The sequence below is a fragment of the Parambassis ranga genome, chromosome 10 (assembly GCF_900634625.1).
Source record: "Parambassis ranga chromosome 10, fParRan2.1, whole genome shotgun sequence".
Classification (NCBI taxonomy): Eukaryota; Metazoa; Chordata; class Actinopteri; family Ambassidae; genus Parambassis; species Parambassis ranga.
In genome coordinates, this window is record NC_041031.1 from 21,091,735 (window position 1) to 21,111,416 (window position 19,682).

General features: G+C 41.4%; 1 protein-coding gene across 2 annotated transcripts in view; it reads right to left on the reverse strand.

Annotated features, from left to right (window-relative positions):
• Window positions 1–2,189: 2,189 nt before the first annotated feature.
• fat2 (FAT atypical cadherin 2) overlaps window positions 2,190–19,682 on the reverse strand; it is an 80,063-nt gene continuing 62,570 nt past the window's right edge. The window contains exons 24-30 of one of the 2 annotated variants that reach the window (XR_003671406.1): window positions 14,549–15,002; window positions 12,919–13,072; window positions 10,733–10,832; window positions 10,489–10,637; window positions 9,787–10,061; window positions 2,605–5,212; window positions 2,530–2,565 (exon numbers count right to left, since the gene is read on the reverse strand). Coding sequence is in view for 1 of the 2 variants with exons in the window: in XM_028417058.1 (XP_028272859.1) it covers window positions 4,716–5,212; window positions 9,787–10,061; window positions 10,489–10,637; window positions 10,733–10,832; window positions 12,919–13,072; window positions 14,549–15,002 (1,629 nt within the window). In the remaining variant the exon portion in view is untranslated. Of the gene's footprint in view, window positions 5,213–9,786; window positions 10,062–10,488; window positions 10,638–10,732; window positions 10,833–12,918; window positions 13,073–14,548; window positions 15,003–19,682 lie in introns of both variants that reach the window. The other variant, XM_028417058.1, reaches the window with a different exon arrangement.

Sequence of the window (19,682 nt, forward strand, 5' to 3'; positions counted from 1 at the left end):
TTATAGAGTGTGTTACCACTACTGCACACACCTTATCAGGTGGAGTCAGGATCTGCCAAAAAAGTTGCTGACTGGGTCAGATAAGGATGGTCTCCGTTGTAATGAGTGTTTAAAACACACGGGCTCTGTCGCTCCTTGATCTCATAATTTCTATCTCTAATCCCGCCACACTTCGACTAACACAGGCGCTTCCAGTGTCGTCCTGCCTCAATCTCATTTCATAAATATGTCTTTGAATTGTGAGTTGATTAGTGCAGCCGCAGTTCATTTCCCCCATCCCCTCACTTTCATTACGACATTATGAAAATACAAAAGAAAATTAGAGCATTAGACGGCATCAAGCGACTCTAAACAGATTTGAATGATCAGAATCTGTGAGTGTGAATCTTCAGGTACCTTATGAATCACTGCAGGCAGTGTGACCCCTTCACCTCTCGCCCCCCATCCAGACTCTGGACTGCATGTGATCCTGCAGTACAGTCCCTTCTCTCGGCCCGCAGTGTTCAGCTCTCCGTCCTTTTTGATGCACGTTGACTCACACATGCACAAACATGCAATTATGCAAGCAATTATGAGAAGTGGGACGTCGGTGTTATCAAAGATTTTTGGGGCACCGTGAGGATAGATGGTTATTTATGAGTTAATAACCTGGTGAGGTGAAGCACACCCCAAAGCACTCTGTGTCACTAATGCTTTGCTATGTTTGTTTAGCAAATGAGTTTGGAAAGGTGCTTTTCATTTGTGGTGAGTCGGGTCATTTCCAATATCTTTAATCTTTAATGCCCCCTGTGTGTTTAATAGCGAAACAGAAGAAGCGCAGAGCGACAGTTTAACCTAGTCAGGGTGTGTGTGTGTGCTGCCATGTGCGATACAGACCGCAAATTGTACCTTCTGTGATTTATAATACAGAAAAGATGGAGGCAAATTTGTTTACCTTAATTATTGTTTTTTTTAAACAAATATACATTATTTTACAGGTAGTTACAGAGGTAGAAAAAAACATCCCTTATGAAATGATTAATTGAGATACAGTTAATCAATACAATCGCTGAATCGAATCGTGAGGCGCCTTAGATAGCACACCCACAGAGTGACAGTGACATTCTATTTTACATTTTTTCACATTTAGATTATCGATTCTTTAACATTTCTAAATCGATTTTGAATCATCCACAACCAACTCGCGATGCATCAAAGAGTTTTTGTTTTTTATTTAATTATGCGCAATATGTTCAAGCTGTTCAAAGTACTTTTAGCTAAAAAAAATAAATAAATGCCCTTTTCTACTTTATTCTGTTTTTTTGCACAATGCAGAACTTTGCTTGGGTGAATTTGATTTAATCCTGTTCACTCTGACTCCTCCAAAGCAAAGAGCAGCGTGCTAAACATTTACTTAATTTGACAGTGGCTTAAAAAGGCAAAAAGTTACCAGTCAAAGATTAAAATTATATATATATATATATATATATATATATATATATATATATATATATATATATATATATATATATATATATATATATAGTATCTATAATACACTGATCCACGTTCGGCACAGATAGTATCAATGTTTAATTCAATAAGTTTATTTAGTATTTAGAAGCTGTGCACAATGTTTAGGTAAGTTAATCAGTTATCAGCTTGCGACCGATAAATGCGATTGAGATTCTAAACATTAAAGATCATCCTCGAGTCCCAGCTTTTCAGTTCTAAGCTGCTTTTTATTATTTGTAAAACAAAAGATTGTTTTACAAGGCTCACATGTGGTGTATTGGTATTTACTCTGTGCTGTTTGAGCCAAAAAAAAAAAAATTACTGATATAGGACACAAATTTGGTCCAGTAATTTAACTTGGGAAAAATATGTTAAACGCAAGTTTAAAAACCATTTATTTAATTCTTGTCACCATCTTAACTGTTATGAAGACTGCCTATGACATTTCTCTGTAGATGTATTTGAGACTAACGCAAAAAATGATTCTACGGTCTGTGGAACTTAGGATGTGCCTGGGCAGATTCAAATTACCCATGATTTCCTCTGATAACACTAATCCCATCTGGAGAGAGGTTAGAGTTCGTTTTGACTTTTCTTCCAGACTGTGATGAAAAAGCACAGATGTTTTATAAAACTCTCGTAATGGATGTTGAAAGTGAGGAATCTAAAATAAGTCTTGAATCCGTAATGAGCGTTTATAGAAGATAATATCTTTATTCATAGTCTCTTAACAAACAATATTGGAAATGGGAAGACGGCATCTTAATAAATTCTCTCACAGAGAAACAACACAACAAAACATGGGGAGGCCCACATTGATACAAAAATAAACTTTGAATGAAAACAAACCTTCAAGTGATTCATATTCTGCACGAGAGCAACACACAGGTACACACAGTATGTACAACACAATACTCTTTTGTACAAACAAAAAAAAACAGCAGTCATACTCAAACCACACTACACAGAACCCACTGTAGTGACACAGCCCCACCTTGATGAAAAATAATGAGAGCCATAATGTTATAGTTTAATTGGAAAGTCGTCGTTCTATGAACATAGCCATAGCGTCTCTTAATGCATCCTGAAGTGCTGCAAATGCTTCCGAACCCTAATTCTGTTCAGTTCCCTTGTTTTGTTAGAAATGGAGCCAAAACTCAGCAGCAGCTCAGCAAGACTGCAGAAAAGCCAGCAGTGTCTTAATATGTATTAATGTCTGCAGATTGCGTGCTTTGCTTTTGCCAGTTAGGGTGCCAGATGGAAGTTATTTGACTGTCAGAACATGAACAACAAATGAGAGAGATGGAGAACATCTTTTTCTTTGATTCAGCCCTGTCTGAATCACCCTGATGTCTGTTAATACCTCCATCTTACAACAAATGCTTCGCCCGAGTACACGCCTGGCCTGGTGTCTTGTTTATCTCCCCGGCTTGCATGAGCTGAGTAAAATGTAGTAGATGCAGGTTGTGATTTTTTTTTTACAAGGATCATCTGCATTCTCAGTATGCGTACATGGAGGCAGCAGTAAATAGTGTGCAAATATAGCCTGTGCTCTAGTGAAAACACACTGTCAGTATGGAGTAAAATCAGATCTTCTCCATGACCTGATCAAGGTTTGTGTTCGCAGTGATGGAAGTCAGTCTGAGTAATGGAGAACTTTGTAATGTTGTTGCATAGCTATGTGGATGTGTCGCATTATAGATACATGGCTTTTTGCATATGCTGAGTTTTGCTTCTTAAAGCTTCATGGTTAAACCTGAAACCACAGTAACTCATGCAGCTTCTCTAGTTTGACATGTTTGCGTGTGTTTACGTTAGTAATAACTTTATAAATTTTATAAATTTAATGATTTGAATATTGGCATGAAATGTTAATTAGAAATCTGATTATTTGTTTTTTTTTTTAATCACATATTTAACTGAATATCTGAATATCTGAGAGTCAGACACATAATAAAGTAAAAAATAGAATGGCAGCAATATTTTGAATAAATAATTTAAATAAATGTTGAGATCTAATTATGAAAAAAAAATGTGGTTCTTTACTGCAAAACAGTAAACTTAAACTTAGAAATTTGCTGTTCTGGCTAAACATCAACATATTTACTTTTTTAACATGCTGCGTACCTCAAACAGACCTTTTGACCAAGCCTTTCACACCATTAAAAATGGCTGCATGAGCTTTTCTTTGCTGCTGCGAAACATACTCCACATTATGTGTTCTCTTTATCATCGAGTGTAGCAACACTGCAGAGCAAAATTATACAAGCGTCGCCTCCAAAGGGAAATACTCTAGTTCTCGCTCATTAAAATGCATAAGGAGACGCTTACAGACTATGAATCTAGAGTTTTTACAGTAATGTAACAGTTAAAAATACATCAACTTCACAAATAACATCACCTTATTACTTGTGTTCATGGCTGTTATAATTTCTTATGGAGGATCCAGCCCTCTTCATTGTAACACATACCAACAACAAACAACAGCAACAGTAAGCAGATTAAAGAGTTCCATGAAATGTTTTATCCCACATCATTGTGCTCAGAGTCACTTAGATTGGAAATAGTGGGCTCGACAAGAGGCATTCTCACAATTTTCTTACGACCAAATCATGATTTACCTTTGACCAAGTCCTCATCAAAGCTCTTTCTCAGAGTTTCATCATAATGACATTTGTTTCTGACTCTCACACTGGGCACTGTTACGACAACAGTGCTCTCTTTGTGTCTGCAGCCTCGTACATCTTAAGGGTCCTAGTACATGTACCATTGAATCATAATGTTTAGCAGATAAATGTAGCAAAACGCAGATGTTGTTTTCCACAAGTTAGCTGAAAGATCTTTGCACAGCCAAGTCGCTAATACTGTTCATGATAATGAGTGCTCACGGCAGCGTCCTTTAGACAAAAAGATGAACTTCTGTTGAACTTCTTCCGCCGAGGTAACAGAGAAGTCCTGAGTTACCCCGTCTAGTCTAGCACAGCAAGACTACACTATTTAAAATGTCAAATAAATCACAGACATCTGAACTATTGTTTCACATGGTGCTTTCATCTCCAGCAGAATGAAAAAAAAGATAAGATCTCACAGTGGGACACTGCAGAGTGGATGTTCACTCGTTTCAGAGAAGTGTACTCATACACACAGCTGCCTTATAATAGAGGAAGAGTTGACAGGTGCCCTGTACTTGCACTGTTTAGGTTCCCATATAAAACCAGACCCTAAAACATCACCTCTTCACAGCTCCCATAATCGCTCTCCACCATGCTTGACCCATCGTAGCTGCGAGGATTCTGTCCTGCAGGTCGTGTTTGAGGCTGGGCAGGGTTTGATGCTGGTGGTGGGCTGGCCTGCTCCGCGTACGAAGGCATAGCTACACTCAGACGCATGCTGAGTCTCTTGTAGCCTCCTGAGACATTGTCTAGGCTGCGGGTGTGTTGGGTGGGGTAGTAACTGATGGCGGTGTACTCATTGGGGCACTGAGAGCTAGGAAGAGGAAGCCCATCTGGACCCAGGAAGTCATCCAGGTTCTGGTTGCTGTAGCATGGTGGTAAGGGTGCACGGCGGTCACAGCGATCCAGTGGGAAAGGGAAGCCACCGAACCGAGAGTTCCTGCGGGAGTCCATAGTGGAGGTGGAGTAGGTGTCTTCGACAATGTCAAATTGAGGAAACTCCTGAACCGTTGGGCGGCCGTAGTAGTCGGGATCAGCTGGGTAGACTGAGGAGAGAGAACAGAGGGGCTTCAGAATCATTTGTTGAAAAGCTGCCACAGCATCAGGTCAGCCCTCAAAACCCACAGATTCTATAACTGAGCGATTTATACTAATAAACACAGACAGCTGTACCAGTGTGTGGCTCACAGGATGGATTTGAACAAGACTGGGGGCAACAAAAACAATATTTACTCTTAAATCCTTTGTGTGGGTTTGAGTAGCAGATCAGGGCGAGGGAAGGTGTTCAAAGAAAGCTCAGTGTGTGTTTACTGAAAGACAGGTGACAGATCCAGAATCTTTTCTAATGGTCTAAGTGGAGTAATCCTCCTCCTCCCTCTCCTACAACCAACATTTTAAGACAATGTATTAATGGTAACCCACAAGATAAGCTCCTTTGCTTTTTCTGCGCCCCTGTGTGTGTACTGTTATTTAAGTGTTTTTCAGAAACTCATTTTATCCTAAGCCCCCCAGCCCTGGAATATGTATTTTGTCATAAAGCAAATATTTATTGTGCTAATCCTGAGTATGCTCCTTAAATCACCTCCTGTAGAATTAAAACAGGGTTAGGGTGGAGGTGGAGGAGACCGTGGCAGCTTTCCTGAGCTTGATCACCTCATGATTAATCAATGCATCAGTTTTGCTTTCTGTGTTTTCACACTCAGTGAGGAAAGCAGGCTGTTGACACACATTCATTAAATTCTGTTGCCTCATCACCTCAAGCTCTTAAAAAGGTTTCTTTAGAATTTGAGAATAAGGTATTGAAATATTTTAACAGTACCCAGACTGATGAAGAATATTCATTTGTGCCCCTAAAAACAATTATAAAAGCCACAATAAAGTAATGACAGTAATCCACAACAACTTCTGAGGTATCACAGCAGCGCACTCCCTGTGTGACTGACAAGAGTTGCCCTGCAGCGACGGGCGCTCAGCAGAAAGGGGGCCGCGCAAAAATCTGAAAACAAAATGAGGATTCTCGAGGATTACCACTTCAAATTCCTGCCCTTCATCCCCAAAGTCTCAAACTAACAAGACAGCTGTATTATACAATTTGTTCAAACAAAACGACATTAAAAAAGCCTCCCGCTGTCACTCGGGTTACTGAGAATACTAAGCAGACTCCCAGCTGCTTGTATTGTGAGACGGAGATAGGAAATGAGACAAAGTAGCAGGGGGAGTTTCAGGGGAGGCGGTGGGAAGGAGATGAAACACAAGGAATGGAGAGAGAGAGAGAGAGAATCTGAGGGTGGGAGACAGATGGTAAAGAGAGAAAAATACAGTGAGAGATGGAGGGAGACACTCAGGTGAACAATGTCAGAAGACTCAGGAAAGAAAGTAAAAAATGACAGTGGTCCACAAAAAGTGATGACTATGGCCCCGTTCACACTGGAGAAAGTCATTCCAGCTAGAGTAGGATTGAGCCCAGACAGCCTTTAAGCTGGATGCGTTCAGACCTATTTTCAAATCTGGCTAGCACACAGTTGTGTCCGCACTCAATCCGGCTTCATCCAGCGTGTTTGCTGTTCTTCAAACCACTAGGTGGCGCCTCGTAATATGGCTAATAATGTGGCTAGCCGGATTCGCTAGCCACATTTGCGTTCACACCTGAGCCACATTTGAGCCAATCCTGCTAGATCCACCTCTCGAGGGTGGATCTAGCCGGATTGAAATCAAACTGGATTCAGCCGGATTGGAGGTGTTCACACTCGGAAAAAAACACATCTGGATTGATCTGGATGCGGCCAAATCCTGCTTAAACCACATTTTTTTTCCCAGTGTGAACGGGGCCTTAAAGCACAGATTCAGATTTTGTGTTCTACTCTTTGGCCCAGACACAGATTACAGCACTTGCTCAAGCTTTAAAACTGTTTTTCCTCCCTAGCTGTAGAGATAACATATTAAACATATTATGAAGAGTAATTTAATATGTGTATTTGATGGAATATGAACTCCTCTTTGTATGACTACAGACAGTCATTCATTACAAATTGGAACCCCACTGTCATTTTCTGGCATTTTAAAACAGGCCGCATCTTTTTTTTTTTTTTTTTTAATTTAAGTCCAGATGGGAGTATCGAGGCCTCACGAAATGTAGAGGTTGTGTTTTATTTGTGACGGTTGTTGCGTTCTACATGTGGAGTGATAAATGTTTGCAGTCTCTGGGCCTCTCCCTACAATCAATCTGTGAAATGGTATGAAACAAGTCAAAATCATAATTACATGTTTGCATGTGTGTGCGCACTGGAACTTGCCAGCAGTTCTTTTTATATTATGTATGCTTGTAGTCCTTTCCCAAATTGTAAAATATAAGCAGCCTTGAAAATGTTAACGTATTTAAATATCCAATTCATTTTGTTTGAACGGTCCAAACCTGGGGCCAAGGTCTGTGCAGCATTTGAATTTAAGGCTTTAACTGCACATCAGTGCACTAAGTAAGTACTTACAGAAGTTGGGAGGCATAAGTAGAACCACAACTGAGGGGGAAGTAAAAAAAAAAGCTTCGTGATAAAGGATTAAACATCTGTGCTCGCCAAAAGTGAGGCTCCATCTAAATACACAGACTAGTTTGGTAAAAGTAGGGCACATAAAGTATCACAGTCCTGTGATGTTAGCATCACTTTAGTTTTGAACATATTTCTCTATTGACTGTCTAAATGTGTATGAATCACTTCTTTTTGGTGCCTTATGATTTCACAGTTTCATTAATATATCTTGTAATATTATATGCCTTGATATTGTGCATAGACCTACATGCAGACATAAAATCCATCTTGATATTTTGCATAATTGAGGAGCAAATTGAAACATTTTTGTGCATTGCGGATGCAAAAGAATCAGCTATAGAGGATTTATTATTAGGTCAGAGGGCAAACTGAGTGCTGTGCTGTTTAACGGTGAGCTGGATAACAAGTGAAGTGCTACAGGAATGTGTCCTTTATTCTGCCTGATAAGGTCAAGCAGATGAATGACCTGCCAGCCTGGCGTTGCCTGGGGAGCGGTGGCTTGACGACTGTGTGATCTGCCCCTCGTCATCTGTCTCTAAAACATTGCCTTGCCGTGGATGTACGAGGTGCGGCTCAGTTGTATTGATCGGTTACATGAAAAAAAAAGAAAAAAAGCTGCATACAAAAGGAGAGCGACAGAATGTGAGGAAGACAGGGAGCGAGAGGAGAAACTGTGATCATGTCAGGAGGAAAGAGAGATAAATGGACTGAAGAGACAGATGAAGAAATGATAGAAAGCAGCTGGAGAAGGTGGCGGGTCAATGGCTGAAGCATGCTTTCGTATTTTAGGGTGTGTACTTTTGGTGCAGACCATTGACAGTAAAACTATGGACAGAGCTTCCGTGACGTCACCCGTTTGTTTCTGAAGAGCCGTTCTGAGGCCCGGTGGGAGGTTCCGGGACGTTGATGACCGCCGCCATGTTGGCAGCATCGCGTCCGCCAAAACTCCAAATATGGACAAAGAGGGGGAGCACGAGCGGGGTTTAGGGGGACGGGCGATCGTGGAAGCAGGAAACTCACGCTATGATACGTCAACTGTCTGTCACTCAAGCGGCAACATAATATGCGCCCATAATTATGCGTAATTTTAAGTCCGAATACAATTATTGAGAACCTATCATTTGAGACCAGAGTGGTTTTTTGTACCAGGCTGTAAACATGTTTTTTTCTGCTGTGAAGTCGGCCATTTTAACATGGGAGTCTATGGGAAATTACTCACTTTTGGAGCCAACCCCCAGCAGTTGCGGCGTGAATTACAAGTTTTGACACTTCCGCATGGGCTTCAACTTTGAGCCCCGAAGGTTGCCGCTTGGTGCAGACTACATCAGAACATTTGAGTTTTTTTACTTATCTAACAGCACCTATATGTGTATAAGTGTGCAAATGAAATTATATACAGTAGGTATGACGAGTTCAGCTTCATACAGAAATGTGTTTTTGTTTAATTCATATTGACTAGAAGCATTTATTTAAGTTCACATCTGCTTAAGGTTCGTGTGAGTAGTATTTGGATGAAGGCCAATGACCTGCAGGAAAATACTGCAAAAGAAAAAATGAGATTAAGACACAAAGGACGTAACTGACAGAGACAGAGATAAAGTGGGTGGTGAATAAAGACGGGTAGAATAGAAAGAAAAACATTCAGAGAAGTATTGAATATATAGAATGCAGACGGCGTACAGGGAAAAGGAGAAGATGACCTAAGATCGCAGAAGAAGAAAGTGGGAAATAAAGCGATGCAGTGAAACAGAGAAATCACTCTGCAGATGTTATCACATCATCTAGGCTGCCTCGTCTATGAATGTTTCATCTTCCCGAGTTTAATCAACGCCGCATATTGACAGACAGTCTTGTGTTTCCCATGACGCACCGCCCTGCATCACTGTTAAATACTTGTGTACGATGCCCTTGAATGACTGAATCTGTCAGCCTCTTCTGACCTTTTATATTATAACAGAGAATAGCTTTTTCTAGAAAATAGTGCTTCTCCACACTCAGGAAGATTTGCAGCTCTTCACCATAATTTGTACTGTCCTAAAACCCTGGATGGGTGGATATAAATACATAATACACACCTTCATAGTCCATGTCCCAGTGGTTCTTCCTGATTGAGTCATTGTCAGAGCTTGATGGCGGCCTGGCAGGAAGATTGGGTGCCACGCTGCACACCACCGGGCCCTGTGTCTTTGGAGACCTGCCCCCCGAGGAACTAATCTGGCTGCGGGGTCGTAGTGACCTGAATGGCGTGTTGTCCAGGTCATTGGTGGGGCCTCCTAATGAGCTCATCTCAATAGGGTTGCCTTCCTGGGAGTCTGCTTTGAGGCTCTTGATCAGACCAGGCTGGAAATATCTGTGGATATAAATAATGTGTCACTTTAGTTCTGATTACTTGTTGTTAACTGTGAACTGGATGATAATGTTCCGTTCTTGTGAACTAGTGTAGTATGAAAATGGCCCTGTTTTGTTCATTCATAGCCCTCTGGTGGCAAAAAAATATCATCAGTGTATTAATGTTGAAAATAAACCTGCACAACTTTACAGTCAGATAGGCGACGAAATTCTGTTGATGCTGGGATCTTTGTGTCACTTTCTCTTCTATATCAGCTTTTACCCTTTTAGTAAATTAATTTTTGCTTGTTTCAGATGTTGATAGAAAATTATTTTCAGGATATTTGAATCAACACGTGAAGTTTAGGAAGAGTCAGTAACAGGCAGCAGCTGTGTCAAGTCTCTGTCGATGTTGAAGATTTCATTTAGACACAATAAGGCACACGTACCCGTTGGAGTCTTGGACACAGACGGGCTTTTTCTTCTTCTGCTGAACATATCGCTTCCTAATGCAAACAAAGATGGCAACCAGGAACAGCAATCCAAGTACGCTGGCAGCGATTTCCATGATTTCTACATAGCCGATCATTGGCGACACCTGATGGACAGGAGGATGTTGAATTGAGAATAATGTAAGAAAGGTTAATGTCTTTTCATTGAACTACCATTCATTCATTTGTGGTTCTGACTGACCTGAGGGAGCGGGTCACAGTGGATGGAGCCATCGGTGACTTTACAGTCATACCCTCCAGGACACACATTGGGCGAACAGACTTCAATCTCATTGTGGCACCTAAATGGTTAAAGGAAGACAGAGTTAAGGGATCTGAGAGGAAAGAACATTTTAACTTTGGACTGTGTGTTGGTTCAGTGCATGAAGGCTCAGTTGTTACATTAGTAGACCCATAAGTCCTAAAACCCAACTCATTGTGTTTTTCTGACATGAAGGTGACATTTCAGGAGCCAGAGACCACATACTCATGGTAACTCATTACAGCCCAGCTCCACTTTTGTCAGGACTTTGAATACATTTGCTGTGCTGAGGTTCAGCAAATATATGAACTGAATAATGTTAGTATGCAAATGCTCAAACATCTGCAGTTGTTGAAATGCATGACATGCATTCATCTACAGATATTAAGGATGCATCATTTATCATGGTACTTGGATGCATTGCTGCATAAAGATCAGTAGGTTACATTCAGCATGTGCTGCTCATGCATGTACACGAAAAAATCAACAAACTATGTAAGTTATACAAATGACTGCAAGTGGTTCTTGAGTTGATATTATTTTGTAAGTCTCCTAGAAAGTTATTTAAACAGAAAACAAGACTAAAAATCACAAAGAATCCCATGATAGCAGTGACATACACTTATGTCTGCCTCGTGGGTTTTGCTACTCATAAAATTGTCAAAATTGTCGCCAAAAATCAAGTGTTTCTCTGAACACATTTTTAATACCCATACTGCCCTGAGCGGCTGCAGCCCAAGGAGTGAAGGTTAAATTTGGCCGATGATACTAAAAGCTTCACAGCGGCCCTCCATCTTCCAGGCCCAGGCATGGAATACCGCCCTAAGGACCTACTGGCAGAGCTCTGATTGCTAAGTGCCAGTGCTGCAACACTGACAAAAACCTATCATTTTGTTTTACATAAAAATGCCTGGTGTTCAATGTTGCCCGCTCATTTCCCAGGTGTTACATCCCCTTGATGTACTTTACTGAGACTCTATTCCAAGAGCAATTTACAGAGCAAAATACAGCCTTCATTTTCTGAAAAAAGTTTCTGAATTAAAAGAGTTGTCGAAGTAAAATTATTTGACAGAATGAGTCTTGGTCCTTGTATTATTCTGTCAAAATGAAAACTATGGGCTTTATAAATACAAAATGTGGTGCCGCCGACCACACTGATTATTGTATGAGGCAAAGTGGCATGAAAAACATCTCTGCGTGTTTTACAAGTCATACAAAACCCCACCTGGAAGCACGGGCTGCTGTTAATAGCCGCGAGGAGCAACGCAATTCCACACGCCGCTTTAATTAAAGAAGGAATATGCGAATGTGGCTGTCATTTTGTTTGCTGGCTGCTGGTTGTGTGAGCGGAATACATCTGTGTGGTTGAACGAGGGGATGAGCAAATATGTGTGTTTGTGTGGTATAGCTGGAATAAGTAAATCCAATCACATGTAGATGAAATTCAAGGACATGCACATTGATTTTTTTGGGAATGCAAGCATGTGCTTGAGAACAAGTGATGGTGCATATTATGAGGGTTTTGCCAGTTGTTGTATTTAGGCGGCCTTGCAGGAATCATGATCATACCTCCGTGTATCTAATTATGATTTTGTGGGTCTTCATCATTTGGTAGGCTACAATACATCTGGGAGTCGTGGTCGCTTGTAATTATCATCAATATTTTTGTTCTTCTGCAACTGTTCTTCTCATCATTGACTCATTTGTCACTTATTTTCTCTATTAATCAGTTTCACAGCAGGATGCTGTGCTCATTTCATACCTTTAATACCCCAACAAGTGCATTTCTTTTTTTGAAGATAAAAGCATAATTAATCAATTGAAAAAAATGATTATTTTACTAATTAATAAAGTTCTAAATCTTTTACTATTGGCAACAGAGATGTAATGTAAAAAAAAACCCAGCTGATTTATACATTTTGAACAAGTAGCCGCCTTTTTCACATGTTTAGTGATGGTGCTACACAAAACCTGTGGTTTCTTAGGTTGTGATGAAGTGTTGGGCCCCCAGCAGCTTTGTTAGAGTTGGACATTGAAACATTCAGAAATCAGACATGTATAAATCTTTCTGTTGTCATCAAATCTTTTCATGGAAGGTCAACCGAGGTGTGTGTACATGTGTGTACCTTGCTTCAGCGTTGTCCAGCGAGCAGTTGCACATGTACCCTTGAGGCTTGGGTATACACATCCTGCCGTGGGCACATGGCTGCGAGGCGCACGGGTTGTCGACCAGCTCGCATCGGGCACCGTGGAAGAGTCCTGCACACCTGCAGCGCGGCTCTGCAGAGTAAATAAAACACACTCAGACATCTGAGACAAGAGCGGCTGATCAAAGCCACAGTGAGTTTCCCCTACAGGCAGGAAATAATCAAAGCAAAGGTCAACCTGATCCAGCCGGAGAACACAAGACTGTGTTTGATATTTAAAGGGGAAAATCAGCCCTAAATAAACATCCACACTGTTCAACTGCATTTTGGTGATGTTGTTGTTTTTCTTCCAGTGTAGAAGTGGTAAAATATAACACCTGAGATCAGGTCCATACGCTACAGATGAGTTTGATCATAAATATCATCAGAAACACATCACGCTTTTTCCTAAGAGGAAACAATATATTACTATCTACTGCTGTGTATTTTGACCTCTGCTTTACTGATATGAGGAAAAAATAGAAGTTAAACTCTATTTTCATCTGTCCTGTTATTTCAATTTCTCTTTACTTCCTCCAGAAGCAAACAAACACGAAGTGTCTGTAGAACCAGAGAGGACTGAGCGCACATTGTGCAGTAAAAAAAGAAGCATTCACAGTCTACTTTGTTTTCTCCTGCCTGTCTGATTACATTTCCTTGACCTAAAAGGATCTTTTGGAAAATAACTTGCATTTTTTTTTTTTTTTTGCTGTTCATCGCACCCCAGATTTTGTGCCTGGAGTCTTAACTGAAATGTGATTTGACATGATGATGAATAAAGTCCTGAAGAAAGTAATACCTGGCTTTAAACCTTCTGCCCACAGAGCCACAGTGGACTTTTCTGCTTGTATTATAGGAGAATAAGAAGTTATGCAGTTCAGTGACCTAACAGGTAAAACCTGCAGTAAAGGAATAACATCAGGTGGCAGGTGTGTGATAACAGCTTTTTTTTTGTTTGCTTACAGTGTTCTTCCAACACACAGATCTATATCTTGTCCAGTTTTTGTGTTTGATTTCATATCCACCTCCTTGGGAAAAAGAAGAACATATTGCCTGCACTCGGTTCCACCGTCTCACAGAGACTCATAAGAATAATATTTAAAAGCTCCTGTTTTTTTATCTGTGAAATTGCAGGACTCCTTATCAGCTGCTATTCAGGTGAAATAATAAGTCAAGCTGGCAGACAGCCTTTTTTCTTTTTGTAAAAACAGACATTGCAAGCCTCTCTGACACTTATTAAAAAAAAATCTATTGTGCTGACCTGATGCATTCTGTCCAATCAGGATGATCTAAAACAGAAATAAGCAGGCGCATGGGCCAAAAGTCAGATAAGGATTTCAGGCCAAACTAATCTTTATGGCAGAGTTAGTGGAGGTCTCCTCGACCTAGGGGTGCTTGAGGGGTTTTTGAAATCCTAGAAATTCATAATTTATGTTACCTCTACATCTAATAAGAAGCTGATTATTGATTTCAATGGGAGAAGTTGAGAATTTTTGGATGAAAATGTGCGTGAAAAATACAATAAAATATGAGCACGACACATTATTGTGTCATGCTACACATCACTCACCTCCAGCACTGTCCTCCTCACAGACTCCGCCATTCTCACAGGGGTTGTTCTCACAGGCCTCTGCCCTGTTGCAGCACTGGTAGACCCCAAACACTCTCCTACTCCCTGACCGTGTCCACTTTTCTGCGTCACCCACTCTGATTTCCTCCTTACTGAGCTGCAGGTCATCCAGGCAGCCAGTGAAATTTCTCAAATGCTGGCTGACCTCCGGTGCAGAGTCCTGAGGAAGTGAGGCAAAGAGGAGAGCGCCATGGGAGCGCAGCATGCGGCACGGCTCAGCCAGGGCGATGTAAGCTGGATGCTGATGGTCCAAGGTCAGCCTCAGGAAGGTGGAATTGACCTCCAGCAGGACGCTGTGCCAGTGGCCATTTGAAACCGGATCAGATCTGATGAGCAGTGAGCCGGGGGAGGTATTTCCACAGCTGTACCTGAAGTGCAGTTCTCCATTGGTCACCTAAGGAAGGCCAATGAGAAGTCCATTAATGATAAACAGAGGCAGTGCCCACTCAAGTTATTCTCTCACTTTAAGTCAACGGTTGTTTTTAAGCGTCCCTCCAGCGCAGTGGAAGTATGAGAGAAGTTAAGGACAAGAAATTAAATCACTGTCACTTAAACCTGGGTAATAAATAAAAGAACTCAGAGGAATCCTCGGGTACCGTCTGCCTTTAAGTTCTCACTTTTTACACAACACTTTCTTTTTCAAAGACCATAACTCTCTGGATATAAACAGGAACAGGAAGTCTAGGTCTGTGTGACATTTTACTTCTGCCTATTGACATTTAACAAACATTTCAGACTTTGTAAATTTTAACATTTTGCTTCATGTTGTTCGTGTCGCTCTTCATATTGATTTGGATGCCTGATTATGGCAATTTCTGCAGCCATTATTACTCTGTAGGAAGCATTGATTTGTGGTCTGCACAGCTTGTTACCAATTTGTATTGGTTAGATGGTTCATGTCAGTTTGCAGTTATCAGCTTTACTGAGACTTCAGACTTGCCATAGGCAGGGCATCACCCAGAAACCAAGCAATACACTGTAAAGCCACTAAAACAAGAATATTAGAATATTGAAATGTTGTCACTGTCACTGCTTCTCCTTGTTTCTGATAAGGCCTGTAACTACAGAAACACAAAACACAAAACAATCAAGGCAGCAATAGACCTATCAACTTCCATGTTCTGTGAGATAGAGTTACTGCTTTTGTCAATGGTGTCTTCTGACATCTACTTCCTTATAATTTGATACAACGGCCACAGCTCCCTGTTGTACAAGGCTGTCTGTCAGGCTTCACTCAGTTGCTAAAATACATTTGACTGCTGACCCTGTCCACCAACGCAGGTTTTCCCTGCTGCCTCCTCCCTAAACTCCAGTCATTTCAATTCTCTTGCAGTAAGTTGTATAACTCAGGACTTTATACAAACTTTTAGGAACAAATGCAGCTTAGTTTAAATGACTATGCTCTTAGTTATGAAATAAAAAAGTGTTAGGGTTATGGTTACCATAATAATATGTACCACGTGGACCATGGAGACAGACATCAAGTCAATGCACAGATTTTTGTGTCTTTGTTGTTAAGTTTTATGTGTTACAAGTAAACTCTGCGTTAGCTGTCAGGTTACCGTGTTTCCCTCATAGAACACCACAGTGTTCAGAGTCACACACATTTGCTCAGCATTTCATCAACATCAGCGGCAGCCTCTTAGGGTTTCTGCATGCTCAGCACTCCTGAAAAGTAACAAGCAAGCAGCTTTTCCAGCACCTTTTATCTCTTCATGTTTTCTTTATGCAACTCATTGCTCCTCATATCTCCTCTATTAAATATACAGATCGGGTGTGTATTTTGCAAATTGCCAAGCATCAACCCATTGGACATCGAGGGCTGTGATGCATTATTGATGGGATCTACTTTCTGCAGGACGATGAGTTCTTTGTTTTGAAAATGTATTTCTGCACATTTCTGTTCACTTACAGGTTGTTTAGCATTCTCTCTGGGTGCTGCTGGTTTACATTCTGTCCCTGATAGCAATTTCTGTTTGACTCCCTTCAGCTGGGACAGGGAATGATTCATTTTGGAGGGACGGACCTGCAAAATTCTTCTCATGGATCAATGACAGTGCACGGGGATGAGAGGGGAGTGAGAGGAGCAGCGTTCTGAGTCTGGGTCTTATCATGGGAAGATGCCGTAGAGCTGGCAGAGGAACAAGTAAAAACCATGTCACTTGTCTTTAAATCTATTTTACATGATTTGATGTGACTCCCGCCGTGATTTATGGTGGATATTTGAAGAGAGATAGCGCAGTTTGATGCACCAAGGATTTCACAGGATCAGCACAGCCGATGGAGCATGGGCACCGTGTCAAGACAAACTCTGCGGGGACTAAGGCTCTTCAGCATCAGTACCTCATGACTCTATAAATCACAGACCCCAAGCGCTGACACAAACACTGCGAGCAGGGTGCTTCAACGCTGCTGGGGAAATCTCAGTATGCGACAATGACTGCTACACTCATGCATTCTGGGAACATGTGATGTATGTGTGTGCTTCCAGCACTGATGCTGCATTGAATAAATGCAGGAAGCGACACTACATCTCTGCAGTGATAAAACCTTCACTGAGTGAGCTCAGGTGGTTTGTTGTTGTTGTTGTTATAAAAAAGGGCAATATGGGAATAGCTGTAGTATTATTGGCTCCATTTATATTCATGCCAATAATATGGATTGTACTTTTGTACCTGCCAAGGTATACATCTATATATGTCTATCTATCCATATTAAAATTTAAATGCATCGACAAAATCATGTAAGATATCCTGAGGGAGATGTGGATGCTTCAATCTCAACCATTCTTATTGGGTTTATCCTCAGAGGATCATGAATGTCTGTCTAATGCCCGGTTTACAATGTTCGATTTTGGGCTGTCGCAGACGAAAGACGACCATCGTAGGAGAATCGTGGAGATATCTTTGGTCGTGGCTCTAAATCGGTGGTTTTACGTCGCACTGTGAGACAGCTTTCACGACGGCCATTGTTAGCGTCTTGCGACCAAAGACAAGCTGAGATAAAATTCTAGCGGTGTCAGAAATTTAGGATGACTGACTCACGATGTGACAGCTGCTATGACCTGTCACTCCACGTCCTCCTCCTCCTCCTAGCATGTTGACGTACGTCACAACCTGTGATCGCCTGCGATTCAGTGAACGGTCATCGTACAGTCTGCACGCATCAAACTTGACGTCGTAGCAAAGTTTATTAAATTCACGTCGCACAGTGTGTCATGCGACACACTTATAAGTCTTATAAGTTCGCTAAAAATCGCACAGTGTAGAAAGGCCAGCCAGCAGAGAGTTGTATCCCCAACAAGGCTAAAACACAGAAATCATCTTCTGCTGTTAGAGGCTAACATAATTAGAATCTGGTCAACAAGACTCATCCTTCCAGACCGTCCACTGAGAGACACCTTCCTGTTCACTTGCAGAGATAAAAGCACTTGGACATGTACTGAGTCAGTTTGTGTTACTGCAAGGATGAAGACTAAGCGTTGGTCCACTGATTCCACACCAGTGTGAATCCACATCACTGTCGAGTGTGCAGACTGCTCTACTGTCACTCCTCATCAAGGAGTGTTATCCCTTCACTGACAAGTCACCTTTACTTGTTCTACACAGCTTACCACGCAAGCAGTTACAATTTACATTTCAAAGGCGACAATTTAAAGTACACTGTGTAAGGACATAAAAGGGAACTGGCAACACCAAATAGGTCTGAACCTAGGCTCGTATATTTTTTTTTTTTTAAAGCAACGGTGTGGCTTCTGACAGAGCATACTGATGAGGTTTGGTGATTTGTAAGAACCCACGAGATCCACGGCAGCTCATGTCCCAAAGGGAATGAAGCCTGCAAATGGGGCCTATATATCCAGGAAGTTTCTCTGAAGTCATCAGAACACTCAGGCGTGGGTCCTCTCAGATGACCATGTTTAGAAATTCCTTTTGAAGCCATTTCTGCTCACAATGAGTCAGGCGGGGGCCCATTCTTGCATGTGCAAGATGAGATCCAAAACCCAAGAGGTAGAACCTTCCGAAAGACTGAATGCTGCTTTTGAAGTTTTCCCCGAATAGGATTGATTGAATATTCAGACTAGCGAGAACATGAATGTCACACAAATGAGCGGGGGCCACGGGGGGGAGCATCACGCAGCATTTCAAGTCCATATCAAGCCCATTTTTTTTGTTGTTGTCTGTTTGGAGAATTATTCATGTCTCAAAGAACACAATTCATTATTCTCTTTCAATGTGCCTGTTTGATATGGTACAGTAGACCTTGTATTGTAGCACCAAGATGAATCTTCCTTTCCCCTTGACGGTTACACAAAAACATGTCAATAAATCTTAAAGACGGCGAGGCTTTTTATCAAGACTTCTGCACAATCCTCACTGCTTCCTTCTGTGTGCACTGGAGAGAGAAGTGCAACATGTGCCTCACGTGCAGCGCTCAGAGGCAGCAGACTGGAGTGAAAAGGGCACTGATGTACTAATTATGCCGAAACAGGAGAGAAGAATCCGCTAGAACTCTATCACTGGGTTCAGAATCCATTGTGTGTGTGTGTGTGTGTGTGTGTGTGTGCAGGTTGGGAGTTTTTACGTCTGCCTCTGATAGCCAGTCAGGCATTTAGCACACAAATGCATGAAACAATCTGCCACAAAGAGATAAAAGAGAGGAATGCCTGATATGCTCCGACGTGATCATCTGCAGGATTTTTTAGCAAGAGAGGACAGGCAGGATGCAGACTGAAATCCAGAGCAACAAAGTCCACTCTCACATCGATGTCAGCACAGAGGATATGGAAAAAAAGGGCCCAGGACACAGCTGATATTTCACAGCGAAGAAGGGCAACGTTGTCTAAAATGTCAGCGTTGCCACAATAGAACAAATTTAAATGGAGTTGATTCTGTTTGCCAAGTTTCAGGGTGTCAACAGGTGTTGTGTGATGCTGACAGAGCTGACCCAGATACACAGCAGAGTGTCCTGCTATTCTGGGGTCTGTGTTTGCAAGTAAACACAGAAAAGGACACGAGAAGATTAAGACACAGATATCCAATATATTTCAAAAGACATGACACCTGTAGTGATA